The sequence below is a fragment of the Anser anser genome (genome assembly GCF_964211835.1).
Source record: "Anser anser genome assembly, chromosome: 7".
Taxonomy (NCBI): domain Eukaryota; kingdom Metazoa; phylum Chordata; class Aves; order Anseriformes; family Anatidae; genus Anser; species Anser anser.
This window is the reverse complement of record NC_139727.1, coordinates 34,352,441-34,380,230: the sequence shown is the minus strand read 5'-3', so window position 1 is coordinate 34,380,230 and position 27,790 is coordinate 34,352,441. Positions and strand designations below refer to the sequence as shown.

Below are 27,790 nucleotides of genomic sequence, written 5' to 3'. Positions count from 1 at the left end.
CTTCCCAGGCCCTACAGGACACAGTCCGTGCATCCCCGGCCCTACAGGCCCTACAGGACGCAGCCCATGCATCGCCGGCCCTACAGGACGCAGTCTGTTAGCAACCACAACGTGGAAGAGGAATCCGAACCTGGGCCTGACGCAGGCCGCAGCTTTTTGTGTGGAAGGGGCGTTTGCAGAGCTTGCTTCACCACTACCACAGCTTTGTACGGCCGGCTCTGAACCGGGAGGATGATGTGTGCCGTCCCCCCTCTGCCACAACCCTCCGGCTACACCCTCCCTTTTTTTAATTCCTGAAATTAAAATGTGTTGGAATGCTCAGTGCCGCTTTTCACTCTCTTTTGAATGGGCCCTTTAGTTTTTCACACCAAGGTGTCCTTTGGGGTGCCAGGTCAGGCTACCAAAACAGCTTCTAGGAGGGGATTAGGACCAATTAACATCTTTGTACACAAAAGCCACTGGCAGCTGAACAGGCGGCCTGGTGGCCTGCTCGGGAGCTGCATTTTAAACAGGGGCCTTCTGTACTTGAGCTCAAGTGGGAAGAGGCGGAGAAAGTTTTTATTTATAATTGAAAATGCTGCTCCTGGATAAAGTCTAATGAAAGGCAGAGTGGTGTTCAAAAGTATCTAACAAATACCATTTGAATATTGGCCTTTATTGTATAATTTCCATCAAGGATAGCGTAACAATATAGTCATTTCTCCTACATATTGAGATGGAGTGATTTTTCTCATAGAGGAAAACAGCTTCATCCGCACGTTGCATCGGCCCTTCTGGTTTTCATTTCTTGTTTTAAATTCAGCTATACATTAAAGGATGGCTGTTCAGGAGTCATACACATCCATAAATTTTGGTGCTTTCTGGAGGGAATTCTGCCACTCATACACCTGATCCACCAAAGCTCAAGCCTACAGGAAAAAAAGCGTGAATTTAAGTACGTGCATTGGGATGGAGGGGGAGGGAGACCTACAAGGGAATCGCTGTGTTTTACACAAGTAAATTTGCATTTACACTCCTCGGGTTCATGCAAAGGGGGAAAAAAAATAAAGGGCTCCACGTCCAAACTGTTGAATTAAGCCAAGCCAGATCCTCAGTAGAGGTAATGGACTTTGCAGTTTGGCCCCGGGTTTTTGCACCTGACTTAATATCTGTACTCGTGCCCCGCTTTGTTTTCAGTGCCTATCACTTCTAAATCATCACTCTTGCAATCTGATCAGGCATTAAAGCAAGGGAAAGGGAAAGAAATATATGGTGTGTGAATTACTATTGTACGAAACCCAGTAATTTACAAAGGCTTGTAAGTGGGAGTTTTGTGAATTCTAAGCGATACTATGTTATAAAGATTGTAATGAGACTGATTTCTGTATTTTGAGGATGAGTCTTTTTCGAATACAATATTTGTAATCACCACATAAACATCTCTCCTCCCCCTTTCATAATAGTAATAACAGTGCAGTTTCGCATATTTTTATCTCTTGGAATGAAAAGTCATTTCTAGAAGTTTTTTTAACCATGTGTTTGGTAGGAAAAAGACTCGTGATAGGAAATAATAGCATGAATGTAGCAAGTCCTCCAGGCAATCTGGTACCAATATCCTGACTGATATGATTCCTCTGGAAGGATGGTGCACATAAGTTTCTGTGAAACTAAATGAAAGCAAATAAGACAGCGACTAAGAGCCCAGTCTGTATTGGCTTAGCTGAACTGATGTATGTGAAGGATGGGGTCTGTCAGTAGAGCACTGGACGTCATTTGTTACAGTGTTTATTCACTCATTTTTGGTACGTAGCTAAAATATGGATTTCTCTCTTGGTTGACGTGAATAGAAAAACCCTAATCACGATCATTTTCAACCTCCCAGTTCATACAAATAATGAGAGATTCCACTTAGTGTGGCGTTCTGCAGCAAACATTAATACACTCTATGTGTGGCTTTGCCCCGTCCTACCCCCTCTTTAGTTTCAGATACTGTATTGTATTTCTTCCGACATGTTGATTCTACCTAATGTTAAATGGTAATTGGCAGTAGTATAGGTGGGGAGAGAAACATTGTTATATTTTGTTCATTTTTCACACTTCAGCAGTTATCCCTTTCTCTCCCTGGCTGTACGCTTATTAGTGTATGAAATGCAGGTGTGTGGGAAATGGCAAGCACACATTGACAGGTTATTTTGTTGGCCACTGCCTAATTAGTAGCATAGTGGATGCACCCTGCTAAGCTTTAGTGTGGTGCAGTAGAGCTGGTCTGTTCTAATTTCCTCACAGCTTTGATATTCAGCAAGAGATTGACGGTTAGCACAAAGAGCCAAAGCGCGACGGAGGCCTGCAGAAACAATGGCCCTTCTTGCTTGTAGACACCACAGATGTGAGAGAAAGCTGACTAAAAACAATTGGCCGACACTGTCTAATTGTCTCCAATGTCAGCATCATTAATGTTTTCCCATGTAAAAAGTAAAAGGCCAAGGTTGTATCCTCCCTTTATTTTGAGTCACATGATTATGTAACTTACTGAGATTCAGATTAAGTGTTAATTGTATTTGTGCAATAAAGAAACTGAAGCTACCTTGAATTTAATGAATATGTACTTAATTAATTTTGACAGCCTTTATCTTTATTACCTATTGAATAATCACAATCAGAATTAATAACATTTATAGGCAATTAAAATTACAGCCTATTTAATGATAATATATGTTTACATCTTTTGCTGAGATACAAATTATGAATACTTATTAGCAAAGAAGTTGTTTCCCTGCCAGGAGGGTTTCTTGTCTGTGTTAACAGCAACAAACAACAATAATCAGTTCAATGTGTAATAGTGCCTTTCACATCAGACAATCTCCCAAAGCGCTACACAAGGGCACATGAGAAAAGGCTTCGCAGATAAAGGTAATCACTAAATGGCAAAAATTGTAGTGTGCCTGGAACAAATGCTTCAAAATTACACACAATAAGACAAGTCCGACAATATTTTAGCAGTTTTAAAGCTTTATTTCCTCACAGGAAAAAAAAAAAAAAAAAAAGAGTAAAAAATATGAAAGGTCCATCAAGGGTGCAACATCAAATTCCTTGCTGACCCAGTAACACCTGATCAGAGTTTCAGCAGCCAGAATGGCTCTGCCGTTATCACCGTGCCTTCCTAGGCTGGCAGTAACTAGCAAGTTTTTTGGCCCCAGAATTTTATGTAGAAAGCCTAGTTCGCCGGTACGGTGGAGTGAGAACGAACACACCAATGGTTTCACCAGTGCCTGCAGGAGTAGAGAGTATGATGGGAAAAACAGTAACACACACAAATAAGGGTGCTTCGGAACTGTGAATTCTCTCTGCCACCAGCAAAGGACAGTAGGATCTCTGCAAATTAAAAGAAAAAGGATATGGAAAGGATCAGGCCTGGGTTTTGAAGGGTATAACTAAAACCATCCAGTGCATCAGAGACAACCACGTGGTGCATAAGCCCACGCTGCATACAGCCGCACACACTTACTGTGTTAGCCTGCATGAGTCTCTTCACTCTTTGAATGTTTATTTGCGTCTCTCCCATTCAGAAAACGGCAAGTTGCACTATAACCACACAGCCACTGTCCTCAGAGACACGCACAACATGCCAGACTCCATTATGTGTGTGTTCGTCCCAGTCAGTAGGAGGCCAAGGTGTCTAACAGCTCAGGACGGCCACCGCTGATGAAAGAGGTGATGGTGGCCTTCCAGGTGAACTCACTGCTGCTGCTGCATGGCCTTGGCCAGCCTCACAAGGTTACCAGCAACAGAAGGAATACGGAGAGCTCCCAGAAGGCAGCATGTTTGGTGACACCATGCAGTTGGCTCCTCGGGCATCATCCCAGCAGTCTTCGCACTCCCAAACAGTCCCACAGGCCCCCACCCCTCAGCACTGTAGCACAACTCATCATCCTGGTTAATGCTAATTAAAAAATAATAATTGTCTAGTGAGCTGCAACACAGCCCGCATGTTATTTCAGATATTTAAAAAGTTGTAAAGGAACTCTGAAATTACAATTTCCATCTAAGGCCACAGCATGCCTAGGAGATGCCCAGAGCCACCTCCAGTGAGGTGCAAATTTGGCCTATCAAGAGGGAATGGGCCCTAAGCAGCAAGTCTGAGTCCCTTGTCCTCAGGGATGCTGATATCCCCCTGGACCTCTTTTAGCAGTATAGATACAGCCTCTGTAACAAATTCTCAAGGGGCAATCATTAGAAGCCATCAACAACTACCTAACCTGTCTTAGAAAAGCGCGTAACTGTATACCTCCAAAACACTGCCCTGTTCAGTTTGTGAAGAGAATGAAACAAAAAATCTGAAAAGGGGAAAAAAAAATAAAAAGGAGCAAGTAGTGTGAAGTAGAGAGTTCAAAGGAAAAGGCAGATAGGCTGCTCTAGAAGTGGGTCTCTGAAAGCTGTCAGGGCCACGCTGATCTCAGGTGGTTGCCTGCCTGGGCTGATGAGCATCGGGCTCCTGGGCTGGGACCCGAGCTGTTCCAGCAGAGGCCACCTGGCAATTAGCGGGGAAGCAAGATCTTTCCCTGGCTCCTAGCTACACCTGTGGTTACTCTGCTGAGTGCCATGACTGTATTTAAAGCAGCCCCACAGAGGGGCCTATTTTCATTTGGTTTGTCTTAGCTTGGTTTGAGTGTCTCCCTGCTTGGTGTCCTGTGGTTTTAGCTGGTTTCTCCCTCCCTTTGTGTCACTGGTGGGTGCATCTTGGTCTCAGATTTTATCTTAACTATTGGGATGGCTTATGGCACCGGAGTCTTTTCTATGTTGCAGTTTATCTCAAATAAGTGACTTTGTATAAAAAATACTAGCTTTCTGCTACTGACTGCTGTGAATCCTTGCAGAAGTAAACTGCAGGGCATCTGGAGAGCGAGCTCTAGAAAGGATTATAGTGAGCCCCTGGGTGTGGGGAATGGGAAGGCCTCTTTCCTCTGAGCAGAGGTCCTAAGCAGGCAGTGCCTTTCTGGAAACTAAGCATGAAGGTAAAAGAGAGGGCCTGTACTTCATGCCATGGTGATCCTAATAGCACACAGATGTTTACACCCAAGTATTTGAGTCAAGCTTAGAGCACCTCCTGCCAGGCACTTGCCAGTCATGGTGCCTATGAGGAGTGAATGGAAGGAGGTGTACTTGAGCTGTGTTTTCCTGCTAAGGAAGGAACAGATTGTGTGCTGGGAAGGAGGAGGGGAGTGTGACAAGTGAGCAAAGGGCTAGAAGATGCTTGGTGAACAGGGAGCCTACGATTCAGAGAGACTAAAAGCTTTGCTTGCTCATCCTATCAAAATGAGAATGGAAAAGGAGGAATTATTGCTCTTCACAAGTATGCATGGAAAAGAGCCTCAAGGGAAAAAAGCTGCTTAAACTATAAGGTGAGGCTGGTGTGATGAATAGCTTGTTAGATGCCTTCTAACCACTGGCTTAGTATCTGTGTAGCCTTGCAATCAGGGTAAGAATAAGCAGTATCTACCTGGTCCTTAAAAGGAAGCTTGAGAAGTGTATGAAAGGCATGGTGTGAGATGATGCATAGGGCTGAACAGGGCATCCTGGATGTCGTCTTTTAGCTCAGCCTCCCTGTGCAGCAGGTGATCAGGCCAGAGGGGCTGTGTACAAAGAGCTTTGGTGGGAGAAAAAGGAGTTTTCTGCCTGTCCTGACTTGAGAAGCTGAGCTGTTAAAGTGGAGTGGTAAATGGTGAAGTAAACTTGGAATGGCAAAAATTAACTGAACTAATTCAGATCTCTGAAGAAATACACGCTAATGTTCACGAGGTTTATGTAGATCACTTAAGGGCTTTTTACCAACCATTTAAAAATGAGTTGTATGCCTGACTCCCAGGTAAGATTTCTGTTAATTTGCCTCCTGTGCGGAAAGAGGTCAATATATGACCAGTTACTGCTGGGCATTGACAGAAAACAAAGCAAACAGTGCATTGCTTTATAATAGCTATGGCGTATGAAATCATTATGCTAACTTATAAAATCAATTGGTGCCTATATATTGTTTTGCTGTTTGTTAAGCTCTGAAGTGTATACACAGTAGTTACACAGCATTGAATGCCTGCTGCAATCTCTTGTATTCATGTGAGAGATCCCATCCTTTAATGCTGTAATTCATCAACTTTGTTACACTTGAGACTTTGGCTTTTCTTTTTGATCAAGAATAAGGAGGAGAATTACTCATCCTTTCTGCAGTGGTGTGCTCTTGCATTGGCTTCTCTCACCTCAGAAATGCATACTTAGTTGTATCTAAGATAATTGGGAGCTCAAAAACATTACTTCAATTTGGGCTGAATATTTACCTTTTCTGCACTGTAAACAGGTGCAAGGAGACTGAACTACTTGCATGCCTACTCAGAAAGTGCAAAATAGGAACAGATGCCGCTTGTATCAGAAAGCGACCTGGGAGGCCAGAGGTATGTCAGACTTCTGATGGAATGACAGCCAAAGGTAAGACCTTGCAGGCTCTTCTAGAGCTGATTATTTCCAGGGATTTTATTTGCTGTTGTAAATGTCCTGGGGCTCAGGTTTAACCATGTCATTAATTTTTGGTTGCTGGTTGTATGACTGCTTTTCTAACTTGCCCAGTGGTGCAATATACTGCAGACTGAGCATACCTGCAAGCGGTCCAGAGGAACTGAGAAAGTGCCCTTGCATCAGTAAATAAATGATAATACAAGACTCAAATACAATACAAATCTGGAAGCAATGATGCAGGCTTTTAAAAATGTGGGTCCCTCCTTTCTCAGATACCACTTCCTCTGAAGCCATTCTTCCTGTAATTGTGGTTTGCATTAACAAATGAGTCTTCAGGTGTCTTTTCCTCACTTAGTTTACCCTTTGCATGAAATTAAAGGTCTCTGAAACTTCTAGGGAATTTTCTTTTCCTTATCGTGGCAGAGTAAACAATGTGCTACTGAATGAGTTGTTCAAAGTGAAGCTCTGTCATTATAAACTGCCCTTTGCATGCCTCGGAGCTCTAGTGGTTGCACAACACGCCCCAATATAGCTATACTTGACAACAAAATGATGGAATGTGAGCACTTGTCCAAAAAAAAAAAAGGCAGCCATACCAAAAATCACAGGTTTTGTCTGAATTGTACATCACTGGGAAAAAGCTTCCTCTTGCTGCAAGATTTGAAGAAGTCTTTAAGTGGCAGTGCCTTCACCACCTAAACTTCTGATGTTGCTATAGGATACAGGATTCCTTTGCCCCAACGGGAGCTTCTGCACCTAGTAAGTCCCAACTTGCTCTTGCAAAATGGTTAGGGTTTTGCCTCTAGAAATTACACTGCATTTCCTGCCAAAAGTGCAGACTATCTAGGTTTCAAAAGCCAATCCTCTGCAAGTACTCTCCTTACCTTTTTTCAGTGCCTATTTTATGTTTTCTTAGTGTTCTGAGTATTCACCTGAATGCATTTTGTTTATATTAATAAAAGGCAGCTTAAATGGTCGTGTTTCATCCATTGCTATGGTACCCATCAGAGATCAATAAATGAAGCAAATCTTACTAGAAATAAGGAGGCCAAGGAAAGAAGTGTAGGTGAGTTTTATGGTATCATTCACTCAGATAATGTTAGTCTGCAGTAATGTAGGCAAGAACAACAGTATTGACTTGTAATCCATTATGAACCAAGGTGTTAGCTTTGTTACAAGGTCTTGTTTTCATTTTTAAGACTTCCCAGTGGCTTTTAGTACTTTACATCTTCATTAAGGATTTTAAAAGCAAAGATCTTTGCTTACATTTAAAATACTTTCCTAGTGCTGTGATGAAGCACAGTCACTTGCTAATGGATTTCTGAATGCCATTTTCATTATAATATTTTTATAAGACCCCTCTCTTCTTCTATTATTACATTTGCTTTTGTAAAATGGTTGAGACTGCTCATCATGTACTTTAGGTCCTTTAAATATGGTCCTTTAAATATTGTTCCTGTTTACCATTATGGGAGAGAGTTGGTGTTTTATTTATATAAGAATAAAACCATAATCCAGTTTGTATTTGGCAGCTAAGTGTGTTTATGCAGCACCTACATTTATTCCCAGGGCAGATAATAGGCTGTCCTCCTTCAGTATGAATCAGTCATGCAGTTAACTTTGAACTCTATACACAGAATATTGGCTGAAGCATTAGTCAATGCAGTCTTCATACTTGTAAGTGTCCGGGGATTCCATAATGACATAAAAGTAAACTTGGCTGCATAGGATAAGTGGTGTTATTTAGGGGAGATGAAGCATCGACAGCTTGACCATCTCAAGCTTGACTGTAGTGTTTGAGTGAAGGTGAATGAAATGCTGCAGTCTTGGCTGTGTATGAGCACCTGCTGATGGCAGAGGAGGCACACAACAATCTTAGACAAGGTAATCTGGGGTCTCTCCCTGTTCCTAGGAGGGCAGTCTGGGGGCTTTTGTACAGAAACTGCCCTTTATTAATACCCCTTAGATTACCCCTTAAATCACTTAAATTCTCTCCTGAACTGTATCATAACAAAGTGGAAAGGCAATTGTTCTCATTATAATACTAGCATTTCAATAGCACTGTCACTATCATCTACTACAGTTATCTTGGTTATTTTCATTTAGTGGGAGGTAGAGCTGATTTTTGTTCCCTGGCTATAGTTCTCCAAGTTAACAGCCATAGAGATGCACTTGTATCTTGAATAAGAATAATCTAAAATGTATGTGGTTCCTGGCTCCCCAGGATACTGAGCAACTCTATGAAACAATGATGAAGAATGACTGTTGTAAATATCAGTGATCTTGAGTTAAGATAGAGAATTTTATTGCAGAGCTTTTATGATGTATTTTTACTAGTGTTTTTCAGTTACTCCTGCCCCGGTATGTCAATAAGCTGACTTAGTGTCTCTGGATTTGCTCCAATGGGTAGAAGTCAAGGAAAAAAAAGAAATTCTTGGGCTAGATGAGAGTTATACTCTGCCTTAATGCATCTTTTAACTGATCTGTCAGAAACATTTCAGACCTATTAATCCTGAGAAATCTTCTTTCAGTGCATCCCTGTGATTCATGCTGATAGCTCTCCTCTCTTGGAGCAATGATAACAATGGTTTATAGAATTCCTGCATAGTTAAAAGCAGATGCTACCCTGAGGAGGGTGATGAATCCCACATGTTGAATGTGCCAAAGCAAGGACAAAAGGCCCAGAGCCTTGAGCCCAAGGGCTGCTGATAGGCAACAGGAGACAGAAAAACAGCATCAGAGGCTGTCTAATGACAGTACTGGTAGCGCTTCCTTTCTACCGGTTTCTATTTGCATTATCTATTGAAGCTGACTCTTTTGGAGGTGGATGAGGGTGGAGAGGTTTAATTGGTATCTACCATCTCCAGACATTTTTGTGGCAGCTAGGATGATGAGAGCAGGGTTTAGCTAGAGCTGGATAGGTGCCACTGTAACACCAGTGACTGGTTACTGAACGCAGCCCCGAGCGATTCCACGTGGGGAATCCCTGTCCCAGCTCCAAAGGGTGGGCATCATGACCAGAGTAACCCTGGAGCATGAAGGTGGCTGGAAGATACTGCACCAGTCATGGCTTTGATCTGCTGAGCAGCTGAAAGAAGTGAAGAGGGCAGAAAGGCAGGGGGAGACAAAGTACACACTCTAAGGCTGATTCTTAATCTGCTGTTTAATATTGCCCGGCTTGTTGAACTCATTCCTACTGTGACCTGATCAGACCTTCTGTTTGTTAGATTTTCCCCCCCCATCAGATCCATTTCTGTCCAACTCGTACTGCTTGAACATTTGTAGGTATCTCCACCTTGATGCGGTCCCACTGAGGCAGGTGACTCTGTGCTAGACATCAGAGCCAGAGAGCGCTGGATACTTTGAAGATATTTTTCTCCTGTACTCTTGATGAGAGGGTGATTTTCTGATGTTTGGCAAAAGCCAGTTGGTTCTGAACCTGGAATTAAGGCTAAACATGTTTTGAGAGCATACCTAGATATTAACTGTACAGACTAGACACGAAGGCCATGAAGTATTAGAAGCAGGAGAACAAGGAAATTTATATTTATTGAAAGTGTGGCTGGCTTTTAGTAACTTAGGGTGTATGGGAATGTGTTTTGGTGTGATGGCATGAGATGAACATTCAAATACCAAAGTGTTCATCTTTACATTGCCAGCCCAGACTGGGTCCAGGTTTATTTGCTAGTGTAAATAGCAAAATTCTAGAAAGGCTGAAAGGCATCAGCATCTGTCCGTGCTGCGGACTTGTATATACGAGTTGAGGGTGGAATAGAATTTGTAGTGTTTTTTGAGTACAGTCCATGTTTAGCAGAAAAAGTAAGGATAGGGACTGGCTCACCATCAGTGTGTGTCAAGGACTTTATCAGGTCCGGCTGGGCTTCAGACTTCTTACTGACAGAGCCTGCAGGGAGGGGAGCTCTGAGAGCAGCGGCGGCAGCCCTCCAGGACAGGCAGTGCCTCTCACCTCAGCACGCTGCCTTTGTTCCCAGCCTCTTCCTGCCAGCAGGCTTGACTGGAGGATCTGCCCTTACTTCCACAAAATACAGCTAGTTCCTCTCTGTGAGTCGAGTGCTGCTTTGATGGGGCAGAACACGCTGTTCGCACCAGCTAGTCAAGCTGGACTGTGTCCCGCACAGTACACAAACGCCTGTTTTTTACCAACCACACCAGAATGCCTTCTGTACCGGTTTAACAAATGCATGCTAGTTAGACATCATTCCTGATGGAAGTAAAACATAAAAGTATTCTTTTTGCCAAGTGTTTGTTCCAAAGAAATCTGCTGTTCGCTAAAGACTGCCTGTCCTTGGCTGTTCTGCCTCCAGACAGGCGCGTGCGGGGGTGCGCTCATGTTTGCTGGGAGCAGCAGCAGCAGGGTTTTTTGTAAAAGCTGTTGTGGCTGTAGGTCAGTTCATCTGGTGTTGGACCCCAGGATGTGTCAGTGATATTCTCACGGAAGGGAAATGCTAGGCCTGTTCCACCAGCTCGCTTGCAGAGCTCCTGGAGCTGGACCAGGATGGTGGTGCGCAGCCCGTGCGGACGGATGCTCTGCGGCCTGACTGCAGTGACAGCAGGGAGGGAAGCAGCTCTGCATCTCCCCCGCTCAAACTTGCAGCTGTAACCCTGCCACAAGGCAGGAATGCGTGTTGCACCAGCCCAGGCTAACAGAGGGGTTAATGCCCAATTGGCTGTGCTCCCCCTTCGCTTCCTTTTTCCTGCACCTGCCACTGCAAATTCCTGCTCCCCCGAGGAACTGCCAAGATTAGATCCTTTGTTAAGGGCTGCTCAGACCCAAATCTTTCATTTGCAATGCGGAGCACCTAACTTGGGCTCCTTGAAAGGGCAGCAATTTTGTGTTTGTCTTAGAATACCACCTAGAGGCCTTAGCTGACTTCGGGTGGATAAATGCTCAGTTTTTTCCAGAAATTGCCATCTTTAGGGTTTTTCTCTAACTGGATGCTCCAGAAATGAAAGCTGTGGGAAAGCTCATCACACAGGATTTTTGTTTCCTCCTGGCAGGGACCAGAAGAGCTTTGCCAGTGTTACTGAGCTGTGCAAACCCCTCACAGCAGGGACTGCTGTTTTGCAGGGACAACTTTGCAGATGTGCATTATTACATCAAACATAAGAGGGAATGTGGCCATTACCCCATGCTCTGGTTGCCTTTCCTGGATGGTTTGGAGTTGAAGGGAATGCAAGCTACTTGACTACTGAGTCTGAGGGTGTCTCATAGAAATATCTAAAAGTCCAAATGGAAAATGAAAACGTGCTGAAGCTGTGGATCAGCATGTGCAGAAGAGCATGGAGCACCATTCCTGAGAGTAGTCCTACAGGGTAGCCAGCAGTGAGAAATGGGTCTCTTTCCTACTGTAAGCAGCGTCCTACTGCTTAGCTGATGCTGTGGTCTTGGTGCTCAGAGGTAGCTCTGTAACATCAGGGCCCTGTGGCACCATGCTCGGGCTCAAGTGGCTCTTGTAGGATTGAGATCCCCTTGGTATTTCTTCCCGATGTGTTAGGAAGCTGGATGGGTTTTCTGTAAGTAGCCAGGTGGTGCTTTCTTATTCTAGCTGGGATTGCTTAGCTGGCATGCTTTGTTCTGAAAAGTGCAAAAAATAAATTGTAACACCTGATGTACTCAGTCTTCTTTTTAATTCACATGTGCAACTGCTTGCTGCTATGAGGATGGATGTTTTTAACTTGTACCATAAACCCATGCTTAAAGTTAGACTTTACCTCCCTGTATTCCTGAAAAAATGTACATTCAGTGTAGAAAATGGAACTATATTGTCAGCGAACAATATAAAGGGTCTTAGATAATGCAAACAGTAACCTTATTTAAAAAATAAATAAAATAATTGTCTTTAATAGCATGTTTCCTTAACTACCTCTTATGAGCTTCGGTATTTAACTGTATCTTCCATTTCCTGCAACAAGATGGGCAGGGTTGCTATTAATCATGGCAGAGGAAGGAATAAGGCATGTCCCACAGGGAAAATTGTGGTCATGTAACAAAGGCTGTGTCCTCAAGTGTACAGATAAGGTAAGACAAGCCAGGCTTGCTGTGACAACAAACTTGCAAGCACTTCAGAGTTGGGTAATGCTTGAGGTTATATTTCTGGATGTTATTTCTAAAGTTTTTAGCATGTTAAAACCTAGAGGAAGGACAGGGAGACAGGAATAGTAAAGCCAAACTGCGGCCAAGGCATCTCCTGGACACCACAGGCATCCCTGACTAGTGTTTAAGAGCAAGGGTGAGATGCTAGAGCTTCTCAACCAGGGGATGATTTCTTTTTCTTAAGGTATCCAAAATACGTGGCAATATAAACACTGAAATAATCCCAAAATATGGCTTCAAGCAGAAACTTGTCACTAAAATCTTGAGTCTTAATCATTGTATTTTTGGCAATGCTATAAGCAAAGACGTACTAGCCCTTACAATGACATGTACCTGGCGTTAGGAGACCTGCTTTTCATTTAGTCTGAAAGCATTTACAGCATGTACAGAAAAATGTATGGGAAACAAAACCTTTATGTAAACATGGTGCTGTGTCTTTACAGGGAGAGTATACATATATATTAATTTTTCTAAGGCCCTGTTAATTGGCAGTCCCTGAGGTTAGCCTTCTGTAAAGGTTTGCTGGTATACACCGCCCACTAACCAAACCTTTTTCAGTGTCTATAGCCCTTGGCATTACCTATGAGATCATTCACTGAATGGTTTAAAGATTGTTTTTTGTCAGTGTTCAGAGACACTTAGCACAGCACATCGGTGTCACCACCTTTGGATCTAGGCCTTAAAAGAAAACAGCCATGGAAAGAAATGCTGTCTCTTCAGCTTCTTTATTTGAAGAATAACATTTTTAAGATCAAAGCTAAGCTATCTTGTGTGAGCTCCTCTACAGAATTTCAGCTCAGGAATGCAAAACCAGTGTGATTATTATTTAGCATCTCAGCTGGACTTCTGCACGTCGTCTTTAAGTGGCTTTTACTGCAGAATAGGCTGATCTCCTGCACTGGCTGCCTTTCTCTAACGTTTCGTTGAACACTTCTGTACGAAGCCAGCGATGATTCAGAGTTTAACACTTGGCCCTTTGCCTACGGATGTGCAGCGGCAGCACGAGCGATGGGGAGGATGGCGATGGAAACAGCAGCCTGAAGGAGCCACCGTGGGAATCGCGCGCGGGGCAGCGCAGCGCATCCTGCGGCACGCTGCCTGCCATCGCCTGCCTGCCAGCGGGAGCGCGATGCCAAGTGCACGGGGACACGCACAGGGGGCACTGCTCGGATTTCTGATCCCACCAGCATGTTCACTCTTTTTTTTCCCCAGATTTGGACTATGGGCTTGGAAATACTGCTTGGGTTGTGCTTTGTGTGTGCATTTTCTCTAAGTGTTTTCATCTTATCAGGAATTGCTTTGCATAGACAATGTAATTTACATATCCGTCTTCCTTCAGGAACAGAAGGAGAAAATAATAGAATAAGGGATGGGGCAGTTGTTTTGGCTCCTAGTGCCAAGTGTAAGTGCCTACCATAGCAATGGGAAGTAAGTTTTATTATTTCCTCTTTAGTACATAATCAACAAGGGCAAGTGTTGCAGTTTTGCATACAAGACAGCGTGGGGAGCTGGTGCAAGTAGGAGGTGGAGACAGGTGATGGTGTTGGAAAGTTCTGCTGCAAGTATTGAGCTAGGAGCTCAAAGTAGCTCAAGCCCTACTTTATAACAGTTTTCCCATCCCTGCAGATCAGGGATGTGGATCAGAGGCCACAGCTGCAGGTCAGAATGAGACAGTCGAGTCAGAAGTATCCAGCACAAATCAGATCACGAGCATCCCATTCTGAATTTCTCAGCTGAACGCTTTGGGGGAATGATGCAAGATGGCTACGCTGAAAGCGGCAGTAGCACTGCAAGCTGTTCCTCTGAACAAAACAGCAGAATTTCTCTGTTCCTTTCTACCTTTCATCCTTGGGAATAGTGTTGTCAGTGAAACCTTTGGTTTATTAATGCTCATCTTTAAATTGCTTTTTGTCTTTCAGTTATCTTCCAGTTATTGCCACCTCACATTGTAGGCGGTGTTCACGGGAACTTTTTTCAGGGAGAGGAAAATGGTTAACTACTTGTTTGCCTTTCAATTGTCTCTTGATTTTAATAAGACATGAAAGGCAAAAATCTGAGACATCTGTTGTTTCTTTCAGACATTTCCACAGAGACATTAGATAGCATTTCAAGCACTCAGCTGACAAAATTCACCTTGAGAGAACACTGATTTATCAGATTGCTGCATTCCACTTCTGTATGATGTAGTGTTTTTTCTGAGGCTTCCTTCATTTTTGCACTAGAACAATGTTTTCATGCAACTTGATAGTATTTTATTATATACGATGAAACATATACTTTATATGCAGTACATGAAGGAAGTTAGTTAAAAAGTGCAATTAATCCCCCAAATCTTCTGATCAGCTCTAGAGATGTGGCTGTAGCATGATTTGCCATCGGCTTTACTAAGCTGTAGTGTAGGATCAGTGTACAAAGTGAATGCACTGGTGGAGTGAGATCATGCTACACACTGCTTCTGGTGAAAGAAATAGCATGTGGTGTCATCCAAGCAATATGGCAACTTCACTTCCTTAAGATGGGGTAAATAAAGTCATTTTAAAGTCAATATTGTAGTCAATATTTCAGTAAAAAATGAACATTTTTTTCCTCTCTCCTGACCAGCCCTTTACAAACTTCTTGGAATTTCTAATGCAAGCGAATGGGTTTGATTCATTGCACAATTTCTCTGTTCACTGTATTGCCAGTAACAGTGCTTGAGGATACTGGGGGAGCTGCCCTGTGGTATGGCACATCCGCAAAGTAAAAACTTGCAAAGGATGCTGGATTTTGTATGTGATAATGAACAGCTGGGTAAGTGGCAGAATTTGTCTGTTACCTTATGGAAGTAAACTTCTTTATTCCTTGGTCCCCTTACTTCTGCTTTGTTGAAGGACTTCCAGAAATGATAGTTAACCTCGTGAGAACCCTTGTGTCAACTTTGAGCATTGTCTCTGGCCCTAAATTCTTACAAAGTACCTAAATTTTTGCTGTCATGAGTTAACAGAGCTCTACAGCATACATTAATGCCATGGTGATTTTTATCAGCAAAATACCTGGCATAATTATCTTAGCAGAGCGAGTGTGGTCAAGTGGTGTAATGTAATCCAACACTACCTAAAGAATGCATGTGACAGCTTTGTTTTGCAAGAAGGGAGGAGAAGGGCTTGTTGGAAGGAGAGCTCAAATGCTCTTTAATTCAAGGAACTAGCATCTGACCCTAATTATGTAGTGAAAACAGAGGTAGTGCAAGCACCAGAAAGTGGACAAGTCTGCAACAGGAACAAAAGCATCAACTGCTGTTGAGGTCTTTGCAAAGATCCTCTGAGAGGGGGAGAGAGGGAGACAAAGTGGCTCCAGTTGCACATAAATACTTGATGGAAAGTGTGCTGAGGAACAGGGCATTGGGTTATTTCTCATAAGATGTAAAATTGCTTAATATAAGTGAAATGAATTGCCCTTCATGCAGAAATTAATTATGAAGGTAACTTTACAGAGTAGGGTAATAAGGGTGTAAGCAAAATAACGCTGGCATTGAATTTAAAAGCTGTGCATAATGAGTGGTTTATTAACATGTCTATGATCATCAGTACCAGGAGACCTTGACTGTTGTACAGTAACATACTTAAGTTTCTAACTAATTTTATTTCGTTTGACCCGATGCTAGTTGTTTTTTCAAAGAACAAGATAGCACTATCATCTTCAGGAGTAACTTACTCCTTGTAACTTTTTATTCATTGACACTTGGTTAGATTTCAGTGGGTTCCTTCCCTAGGATTTCTCCCATGGAAAACACTTGTGCACACTGAAATCTAAGTCTATTCTTGTTCCATAATTAAATGATGAGCACAGAGATACTTGGCTAAGATTACATGGCTAAGATTTTATTTTTTTTCCACCCAAGCTGTTAGATTATTCCTTCTTCCTAGGGGAAAAAAAAAGGTAGCTTCTTTACTATTGTCATTTATCATGATCACACAGCCTGTCAGGTAACATACTGTAACTGTTTAGGAGGATCAGAGTAGGGACTATTGGGAGTAAATGCTGTTAAACTATGTGCAGGTGAGCTATATGCAGCCCAGATACTTGTTAACAGGCAATTATTTCCAGACAGCTGCTAAGACTGTGTGGTGTAACTTCTTTTGTACCAGGGAACATCAGATTCTCCTTCAAGCCAGTATGTTCACATGAAGCCTCACCTTCTCATGTCTCCTCTTTGCAAAGCACCATGGAAGAGACAGCACTGCTATGTTCCTGATGCAGCCCAGGAAACCATTAACCTCCTTTGTGGCAAGGGCACTTTGCTCGCTTCGGTTTACCTTGGTGTCCACCGTGATCCCCAGGTCCTTCTCTGCAGAGCTGCTTTCCAGCTGGGTGCCCCCAGCATGTGCTGGGGCCTGGGGTTGTTCCTCCCCAGTGGCAGGGCCTCGCGCTTCCTCTTGCTGAACTTTGTGAGGTTCCTGTCATCTCCCCAGCCTGTCCATGTCCCTCTGGAAGGTCACACGCCTCTCTGCTGTATCAGCCACTCTCCTCGGTCCTGTGTCATCTGCAGACCTGCTGAGGGTGCACTCTGCCCCACCATCCAGGCCATTAATGAAGATATTAATCAGGACAGGGGCCAGTACTGGCCCCTGGCTACATGGTTGGTTACTGGCCTCCGACTAGACTTTGTGTCACTGATCACCACCCTCCAGGCATGGCCATTCAGCTGCTTTTCCATCCACCTCGTGCATGCCCACCCAGCCCGTACTTGAGAACTGTGAGAACCTCATACTTCTCTGTGAGGACCAAGAGAGTGTTTAGAAACTCTCATCAGCATCCTTAACACAGAGTTGTCAGGCCGGTTTGAATAAAACCGGGGACATTTTATATTAAAGGGATTGTTAAAATTAGATTTACAATGGTAGGAGAGCTAACACATTGCAGAGTCTTTTATATGTCAAAAAGAAAGTTTAACATTTATCAATCAATATTGAGTGTGAAATGTTTCATATGAAGCCACGTGAAACAGATTTGGGAACTGTCAGAGGGGCGACCAGCTTGGACTACAGAGCTGTTACTGGCAGAGCTGTCAGAGGTTTTTGTTTCTGTTTTCAGTGACTCTGGTCACTGGTGTAACATCCATGGCAAAAAGACATCTTGCAGCTGCTTTAGAGAAGTGACATGTTGCCGAAGCCAGGGACCCATTCCTTCCCCTAAACTGGATTACACAGCCTGGAGCAACCACAGTAACTTAGTTTCTAAGACGACTGCACCACTACAGGACAAAATGTTTCTTGCCACCACATTCCTGTACAAACCCTCTTAATCTCTGTTCTAGTGGCCCATTTTATTCAGAGCTACAGAATAAACCAGGAAAACTCCAAAGGAACAAAAATGAGTCCCTGCAATAAATAACTATTGGAGGTTAGCACAGCCTCCACAGTGTGATACTGGTGAAACTGGTTCCCACATCTCAGGACCCAGCTTCATTTTTCTGGCTTTCCAAGAGCGTGGTATTTGTTCCTGCCAGACTGGAAGCAAATGAGCTCTCTTGTTTTGCTGGTAGGAACACAGTGAATCACTTCTGAGCTATTTGCTGTCTCTAAATGTGTCCTCGCATGTGTTGGCAGGTGTTCAGCACTCAGTGGGAGAACCTTGCCACCTGTCTGTCCTCGTAGATAAAGGGAGCACCTATTTCAACCAAATTATACGAGGTGAGCATCCGTAAAGTAGGGTGTACTGCTCTGAAGGGTGGGTTGCTATAATTCACCTCGTTAGATTTTATAGTTGTAAATTTAATATGTGGGGTTGTTAATTACAGCATAATTAAAGCATTTTAAAATGCCATGCTAAAAATTTAATCTTCTTCTGATTTATCCTCCAATCACTTAATGCCTTTTTGTGCAGATAGATGTATTTGCCATCCTAGAAGGGAGTAACTAGGAAAGATCATGCCAGTGTCTCTAATCAAATGGTTAAGTTTTTCAAATGAATCCATATTATGTGTGTTCTTTTTTTAATCATACTTATACTCTGGTTTGAATGTGTGTTGATTAGTCAGTTGTCATCTTAGGGAAACAAGAAGTGCTTATATTTACCCAGATATATTATGTTAGTCATTATTCAACACTGATTGGTTTGATGGAAAAATATACATTACTTCAGCAGATAATCTGCTTAGTCTTATTCATAGTGTCAATTATATACTCAAATAGCTATTGCAATTTCAATTTTTATGGAGTTTATTAACAGTTGTTTATCCGTGCAGTGATTACGTAGTTCATATTTCCTTCCTCCCCCTCCCCTCCAAATTATGTCTGCTCTGAAAGTGCTAAACATGTGGCTGTAGTCGTGCCCTGAGGGTAAGTGCAGCCTGTAGCTGCAACCCTTTCCACAAGGCAGCTCTCCTCAATAGTAGGATGACAAATCCTCAAGAATTCCTTAAGGCTTTGCAGGGATGGATGGATGTCACTGCTTCAGAAGAGAATGCCCTTCTCTCTCAGCCACGGCAGGTCCGCTGCTCCATTCTTTGCCATTCGTTGTTGAAGATGCTAGGGATATGTGGGTAAGATCGTCTTCATGTCCATTAAACTTGTTGTCCAGATGAGGAACAGGAATAACCACATTCTAGCATGGATAATAAGGACAGTAAATTTGATGGTAGTACCTATTTGGTAAGGTACCACACTCTGTTCCTGCATGTGCAGTTATGTACAGTGTTCTGATAAACAGCTAATTCAGGAGAAAAAAAATCTGTAAGGATGAATAGATAGGGTTCATAATCTGCACTCTCTGGATGATTCCAGATCAAAACCACTCATTCACAAGGCAGGTGTTTCCAATGCCCTTCACTCAAAATTCTATGAATTGAGGAGATTTTATGTCAATAAGTGAATAATCACTAGCATTTGCTTCAGTTTGTCATTCTGTGAAATTTTCAACTTGCAAAGTCTGGCTGTGTGAACACTCATGAAAGTCCCATCCAAGGACTTTGGACTTGCACAAAACGTGTTTTTAATCATAAAAAAAATCAAAAACATTAACCAAGCCAATTATTAGTAAGATTCCGCACAGGTACAACAGTCTGAGGTACACATTCGTGTTGGGAGCTGTTTGTTTTTCTGAGCTCCAAGCATTAGTGAAAACTATAGAAGGTGCCCAACATCTCACTAAGATCTATCCCAAAGAAAGACAAAAACTTAAGCCTTTCAGTACTTTTCTTTACCTTCCAGTGTCTATATTTTTATCCTATTTATACAGTTGCTGACTATTGAGGATAACATGCAGATTCTTACCCATTGCAGCTTTGTGATCTTTGTTACTTGATTTTTCTCTTACTTTTTGATACGGCTCCAACTGTGTGATTCCCTTCATGCTGCTTGCTTTGAATAGCTTTTCTTACTCACCTCAGCATCTGTTCTTGTAGGTATTGCAAAGGAAGGCCTCGGAGCAGTGCGTAGAGGGGAAGCAATGATTCCTTTGGGTTTTGTCTGTTTTAGCAGCTTCTTAAAACAGTGAACATCATTCGTGTTCCATCCTGTGCACTGGTTATTTCACTGCTGGTAGGTTTTAATGCATATGGATGTTATTTTATAAAAATCTCTTGCAAGAACTGAAGCCACCCTAATAGTGAGTATTGTTTACTGGCAAATCCTGAAAATTTTCTTTTTGTTCCTCTTAGCATTTGTTCATATTTAGAGTGTTTGTTTGTGGTGATACTGGAAGCCTCTGGTAACAGAAGTGCAGGAAAGCAGTATAAGTTGTAACAAGTAAACAAACACTTGTATTGTTTGCACACAACTTAAACAGATGGGGAGCAGCCCTGATGAAAGGATATGCACGTGTATAGCATATTAAATATCATCGATAGGAGCAAGTCAGTAAAAAGCTGCAGTTAGCAATGTGAACCTCTGGAAAAATTCCAAAAGTTGATGAGCAAATACCTCCTGAAATATCAAAACCTGGTAGAAGCAGGAAGAAATGAAGGAGCAATGGAAGTCCCAAACTGCCTTGTGATCAGGAGAGTGAGGGGAAAAAAAGAAACTGGGAATAACATTAAAAGTTTCAAATGTACCTAGCTCTTTGGCACTGTCCCTCCTGGTCTCGTAGGTCTGAACATAAGACCCGCTCTGTTCTCTTGTCAACAGGCACAGGGACAGGCTTGTGGCCAGTCTGTTATGGAAGGGGCTGAGCCTGAGAAGGAAGCCAGGCAGCAGTGGTGGGCTGGGTGGTGGGCAGGGGAAGGGCAGTGGCCAAGCTCTGCTGCTTCTCACTACAAGAAGGACATTGAGGCCCTGGAGCACGTCCTGGGCTCGAAGGGCCTGGAACACAATTCCTGTGGGGAGCGGCTGAGGGAACTGGGGTTGTTTAGTCAGGAGAAGAGGAGGCTCAGGGCAGACCTCATTGCTCTCTACAGGTACATGAAAGGAAGGTGTGGGGAGCTGGGAATTGGCCTCTTCTCACAGGTAACTAGTGATAGGACTAGAGAGAATGGCCTCAGGTTGCACCAGGGGAGGTTCAGGTTGGAATTGAGGAGACATTTCTTCTCAGAACGAGCAGTCAGGCATTGGGACAGGTTGCCCAGGGAGGTGGTGGCGTCACCGTCCCTGGGGGCGTTTAAGGAAAGGTTGGACGTGGTGCTTGGGGACATGGTTTAGTGGGTGACATTGGTAGTAGGGTGATGGTTGGACCAGATGATCTTGGAGGCCAACCTTTATGATTCTATGCCAAGAAGGTAATGCCTGGAGCTGCTGCCCCCACTGCTCTTGCTTAGGGATGCTGCCCCAGAAGACGCACCTAGGTTGGGACTGTGTTTGTCGGTGCCTCTCTGTGACAGGAGCTGAGCCATGGCTGTACCCAATCCCAAGTTGGGGAGCCCACATAGACCTGGGCATGGCCCAGGGAGCAGCAGGTGCAAGGAATAAAGCTGTCCTGCTGCAAGGGGAACAGCAACAAAGGGCTTTGAACAAATGTCAGTCTTATTTCCAATAAAGCTTATAAACATCATCTGTGAATAACAGGGGGTGGGAGCAGAGATCTGTGAAGACTGAATCATCCCCTCAGAACACAGACTTTGCAAACCCTTCTGAATATATGGCTTGGATTACCATGTTGAAAGATTCAGCAGGTATTGTCATTGAGCTCTAGTTTTCTCTCCCATCCCTCTTGTAGCTTAGTCAAAGTCCCTCACCAGTTCCTGTGTATACGTGAACCTGCCTTGAAATATGGGATTGCTTATAAAGCACTGGAAGGACTGCAGGGGAGGTCTTTTATGAGGTTAGCCTTGGTGTGGATGATGGGAGCTGGAGGCAGAGCAGTGACATTTGCTCTCAGTCCCATCACCCACAGAGGCAGTCAGAACGACAAAGCCCCACGGGCCTTATAAACCTGTTAGAAGCTTCTGAAGATTTCACCTTCTCCCTCACTTGTAGCCTATTCCAGTGCTTTCACTAACAGAACCTTTTTTAATACCCAGCCCCTCTTGTCTCCACTCTTACAATTTAAACCTTGCACTAATTATCAGTTCTCCAATCCAATGGTTATTGAGGACAGTTTATTAACAACTTTATGATAGTCTTTAACTATTATTATATATTATTATTCTTTCCCTCAATTTTCTCTACAGCAAATAATCTCCCCAAATACACCCTTTTTTCTTGCAGACACTCCCCAGCTGGCCTGTGTTTCAATTAGAAGTGTGTTGTTAGAAGCTAGCATGCTTTCTCTCTGATGTCCCACCAGACCTAAGCACAATAGGAAGAAACCACGGTGTCTTAAGTATGTATTCGTCCAGTATTTCTCTTTTATTTACAGACACATATTGACTTAATTTACTCTTAACTTCCCCAAACAATGCACTCATTTTTACTCATCCCTGTATAGAAAAGTATATGTATAGAACAGTGTAGAATTGTGTAGAATAGTATAGAGTTGTGTAAAATGATACCCAGCTAAAATCATTGCTCCACTTGGACAAGATCTGAGTGTTAATCCCACTTCCTGAAGTGCTTCTAAACTTCACTGTTTTTTTAAAAAATTTCCTACCAAGTAGCACATGTGATTCTCAAAACTTTGCACAGTCTGTGACAAAACTACAAAAATAATATAAAAATATGGTGACTCCATCTGAATTTTCATCTCCAAAAGGATGTGGATATACTTGATGTCATCCATTGACTTGGATTTTCCAGCAGAAAGTGACTCAGTCCTCAATTTTTCCCCCAGTACTGGTGCTGCCTGTGAACTGGACAAGTTTTCAAACACATTTAGACTTAGCTTTCCAGTTTAACAATGCAGAAATAATATTCTTGAAATGCTGTGACTGAAAACTGGCTATTTATGTTCAAAGTACAATGTTGCTTCTCTTTCTCTGCTACAGGAAGCAATAATTACCTAATCCCTATTTAAACATTGTGAAATCCCATGTTGGATGCTTGAAGTGCCTGCGCAAACTTTTATGATCTTAATGGTTTACAGCATCAGCTATCAGATCACAATGTAGGCATTATTACACAGAACAGTATAGGCATTACAGACTCTTATTTAAAGTAACTTGGAAACAATGAACTGAATTCATAATCGGGGGAAATGCTACTGGAGGTGTTAAGTCCTTGTAGAGCACAAGGTCCATTAGCAAGTACAACAAGTACATTAGCAAATTTAGTATGAGTTCATTTCTCTGCTGTCTGCTAACCTGAAAAAGTTAGCTTGAGAAGCAAGCCTATTTGACAATGCTTGATGAATTATTAGTTAATACCTTTGAGGAACAATGTTAGAGTGGCATCCCTCCTACTATTGCAACCAAAAGGGTCTGCAACAAGGACACACTTGCTTTAAATGCTTACTGTAACTTGATGTAGGTCCAAATGAATAACAGCAATAAGAACAATGCTCAAGCTGCAATATTGAAGTTATGGGTGGGAAGTCTTTTGACCCATAATACTTTAACTTGAATAAATAAATAAAATAATGGAAGAATTGGCTTACTGTCTCTGTGAATATCAAAGAGATTTTATGCCTTTCTGGCAGCTCACAACAGACAGAACATTGTTGCAAGATGAAGATGTCCGGTGTCTTGGCACAGTAAGCAACCCTACAATGATTATTTTGCAAATCCTGCTACGGCGCTGTATAAAAGAAATTGGTCTGGGAATGGAGGGGATGATATCAGCAAAGGGAAGGGGAGTTGGAATGAAACCTGTGGCTGAAGGGAAGCCAACAGCCGGCGCAAGAAAGGATGCTAAACATGAAAACACTGGCAAAACTGCTCTGACTTAAAGTGGGGGCTATTCAAAACCGAGGTCAGCCCAGAACTCCGAAGACTTGAATAGGACCTCTGTGTTCTTCAAAATGGAGGCATTTACTGATGTGTGACTTTACTTGTAGTTTTTATGTTCAGCTTCTGGTCGCAGACACAGAATGTAGTTGAGTCTTTTCCACTAGGCTGAAAAGCCCTCAAGTACCAATGATTTTTTCCTCTGAAATTAACATAATCAAATAATTTGTTTCATTTTTGCTCAATTAAAAAGACCAGGAGTTTGCAGTCTCTCGTTGCAAAGCCCTCTCCTCAAACCTTGGATTGCTTTTTTCTTTTGCTTTCTCTGTAAATGACTCTACCACCTTTTGAAGAACTGGATACAGTATCATTATTTTGGTCTTGTCAATGTCACAGAACAATTTTTTTTCTGGTTGAAAGCGAACATCCAGTTCTGCTGCTGCAGCACCTTACCGGCAGCATGTATGTAATTACTTGCAAGCTTTGCCTCCCACGACCTCTGCAGAGCCTTTGTTTTCCAAGGTAATTTCCCATTCTTTGCGTATGACTCTCTTTAGGAGCATGGATTTATAATTTCACTTTTGTGTAGTTAAACGTGTTTTGTGCTGACTAGTTCAAAACAAGCTGACTAGCTTCTGAACTTTCCACATGCCTTACCTGAGCATAGCACCCTTTGAGACACTGGTACAGCTCACATGGCTCTCTGTGCTCCTTTCCGGGATGTTACACATGCTATTAACCAGCCTAGGACAGATAACGCTGTAAAACATCAATACAAAGTCTCTTCATGTTTTAAAGGTTTATTAGGTCACGAAGACTAGAGTATACTGTCAGGGAAGGAGGAGGCAGGAGGACTGAGCAACAATTTGTAGTGAGGTCTTCTTCCCTTCCTTCACAGATGTTTCTAACTAATGCTGCCATGTCTGTGATGTGCAGATTTCTGACAGCCATGGTGATCTATGGGTTTTGCCAAGGGAGATGGATGAGCTGTGCCTTTCCCATGCTTAAAGAGTAAATACGCAGAATGTTGTTCAGTTCACCACTACTGTGGGCCACAACTTCGGTGTGACTGGCAGAGTTCTTGGAGACTGAGATCTACTTCAAATTCACTCTAGCGTTGTGCACTGTAAATGGGGTGTAGCACAGCATTTGGCTAGTTAACATCAAAAGCAGTAACTTTATTTCAAACTTGTGGCTTTTGAGTTTCTGAAGTTCAACAGAAAATGGGCAGAACCAAATTCTGCAGTGTAGCTACGGTGTGTTTTTGATATCAGCCTTCAGATGGGCTGGGTAGGGTGACTCTTTCAATGCAGAGCTCATTGCTGGATCTTTTCTTTTTTGAACTGGAGAACAGCAGGCAGAACTTCAGATGAATGAGGCAAAGGTGGTTTCTGTCAAAGCCCTCTGCCCTCATGTTGTCCAAAAGTTTTGGTCATGTTGGCCTGCAGTTGCTTCCCTAAACCCCTTGGAAACAGTAATGTAACAGTGTGTTGGTTGGTTGGTTTTTTATCTTGTTCATTTTCAATGTACCAATGCTAAGCTCAAAGAGTAGTTTTACACTCCCACCACTCCTTTGGGTGGCACGTCAATCCAAGTAGAAGGCTGTTCTACACAAACTTTACTGAAAGGGTTGATAGGCATTGGAATAGGCTGCCCAGGGTAGTGGTTGAGTCACCATCCCTGGAGGTCTTTAAAAGACAGTTAGATGTAGAGCTTAGCGATATGGTTTAGTGGAGGACTTCTTAGTGTTAGGTCAGAGGTTGGACTGGGTGATCTTGGAGGTCTCTTCCAACCTAGATGACTCTGTGATCCTTTGAAAGTGTGCAAAAGCGCTCATCAAAAGCCCCACAGCTGGGCTGTAGGATGGCACACAGCTGCTTCCCTTCTGGCTGGCCGTGGTCACCCTTCCAGTCAGGACAAGGCCAACGCGACCAGCAGGTCCATCTCCTCTGCCCCGTGCCGTGTGGGGGGGGTTCCCTCCTACCCCTCCATACCATCCAGACCCCACTGCCTGTCCTGCCTTCCCAAGGCTCCCACCGTCCCCTCAAAACCCCTGTTACCCCCCCCCTCAGCGCCGCCAACCCCTCGGGGACCCCCGGCGCCCGCGTGTCCGGGCCGGGGGGAGCCGTGGGGCGGCGGGGAGCCGGCCGGGCGGTGCCGGGCGGTGCCGGGCGGTGCCGGGGCCCGGCAGCGATCGGTGCCGCCGCCGCCCCCCGCACATGCTCACTGGGGCGCCGCGGGAGTCTGGGCATGTGCAGAGCCGGCCGGGCCGGGCCGCTCGCCGAGCCCGCCCCGGGGCTGCGGCCGCCGCCCGGGGAAGGCGCCAGGTGCGAGCGGCGCTAGGTGCGGCGGAGCGGAGCCGGGCGGGATGAACAGCTCGGACGAGGAGAAGCAGCTGGAGCTGCTGGCCAGCCTCAAGGAGCGAGGTAAGGGCCGGGCCGGGCCGGGCTCTGGGCCGGGGAGCTCGCCCCCGGCTGGCGCTGAGGGCAGCGGCTGCGCCCCCCGGTACCGCCCCGGGCTGAGGGCGGCCGGCGGGGGACGGGGCGCGGCCTGGGGGCGGCTCCCGCCAGGGCTCCGCTCGTTTCTAGGCCCTTGCAGGGGAAAAAAACAAAAAGCCTGAATAACGCGAGAGAGCTGGGGATGGAACGAGGGAGCTGGGGGTTAAATGAGGGAGCTGACACGCTGTGGGTGACCCCCCCCCGGAGGTGCCTCGCCTGCCCGCACCTGCGCTGCTTTCCACCTGCTCAGGGTGGGCACCGAAGCGATGGGGGCGTAGGGTGAGGGGCTCCCTGCATGGGCCAGGGCTGCTGTTAACCCGGGTTTTAACACCTCATGGCCTGCCTGGCTGTCAGGCTGGTAACCCCTGGGTGACACCGATGAGCCCAGGTGTCTGCACCCTCACACGCAGCTCCCTGGGAGACCACCTCAGCAGCAGGGCTGGCCGGCTTCGAGAGGTGAAAGTCCAGCTGCACCGAGGGCTTCCTCTGGAGGGTTACCTTCATGGGAAGCTCCTTGCTGTGTCTGAACTTTGTGTCCATCTGCGCCTGTTGTGTGTCAGGGCCTGTCACACCAACCCATCAAGCACCTCCCGTTCCAGTCCTCATCGCTGTGCAAACTTCCCGGTGGTAGCTCAGGGCCAGCCCTGGTACGCCGCGAGTTTCTGCAGAGCCCTTGTAGCTCCAGTGTAAATGAACGAACGCGTTTGTCTTGGGCTGGTCGGTTCCCCGTGTGAGTCACTATCCGGCAGAGAAGTCCAGTGCTTCGGCCTTATGGATGGTCGGCTCCACGAGTGTGGTGTTTGGTTAGAAAACTAAAACATTGTAATATTTTGTATTCTGTAAGAAAGGGTGTGGAAAAGAGCTTGGATACTCAGAAGGTAGCCCATTTTTCTACCTCCCCTGGTCAGTCTATGTCCAAACCAAGCTGGTCTGGAACAGTTTCTACCTTGTCTGATTAAACAGGAGCTTCTCTTGACCAAACTTCAGGTGGATATCTGTGATCACTGGCCTTGGCATTTGGTTTTTTTTGCTTGTTCCCGTACACTCAGTATTGGAAACTCACAATTATTGGCTTCCCCAGATAGATTCTGCCTTTCAAGGATTACAGGTGGTTTAAAACTCATGGTCGTATTTATACCGTGAGACCAAAAAATAAGGCTAAAAAGCTGTTTTTTTCCTGACAGACTGCATCCTTCCAGTACTGTTGGTTCCAGAAGAGCTGTCTGTGCCAAAACGACAGTTGTTAAAATGACAATAATCAGTTGCTAACAAGGCAGGTTTGGGTTACTCTTCAGAGAAATCCTAGCTTCTTGAAATTGGTTAGAATCTTCTTGTTGACTTAGTGGGACTGGGGTTTCGGTTTTGAAATCTGAAAGTCTTCTGCTCTGGTAGACTGAGTCACCACTGATGTGTAAAGAAAGTTTATGAGACTCCAAGAGTAAGTTCAAAGGAAAGATGCTGTAA

General features: G+C 44.2%; 1 protein-coding gene and 1 long non-coding RNA gene across 5 annotated transcripts in view; both read left to right on the top strand.

Annotated features, from left to right (window-relative positions):
• The first annotated feature begins 4,577 nt into the window (after positions 1-4,577).
• On the top strand, positions 4,578-23,570 carry LOC310902509. 4 transcript variants are annotated; one of them, XR_014586745.1, is made up of 5 exons: positions 4,578-4,705; positions 6,326-6,453; positions 18,184-18,267; positions 22,216-22,330; positions 22,932-23,570. It is a non-coding gene; the product is annotated as an uncharacterized lncRNA (long non-coding RNA). The 4 variants fall into 4 exon arrangements; XR_014586746.1 differs by lacking the exons at positions 18,184-18,267; positions 22,216-22,330; positions 22,932-23,570 and adding an exon at positions 15,280-15,386; XR_014586747.1 differs by lacking the exons at positions 18,184-18,267; positions 22,216-22,330; positions 22,932-23,570 and adding an exon at positions 13,539-14,580.
• A 2,482-nt stretch (positions 23,571-26,052) lies between these two features.
• SHTN1 (shootin 1) overlaps positions 26,053-27,790 on the top strand; it is a 61,655-nt gene continuing 59,917 nt past the window's right edge. Inside the window, exon 1 of the mRNA XM_083844143.1 lies at positions 26,053-26,254. Within this exon, the coding sequence (XP_083700269.1) occupies positions 26,197-26,254 (58 nt within the window). The 5' untranslated portion in view covers positions 26,053-26,196. The remainder of the gene's footprint in view (positions 26,255-27,790) is intronic.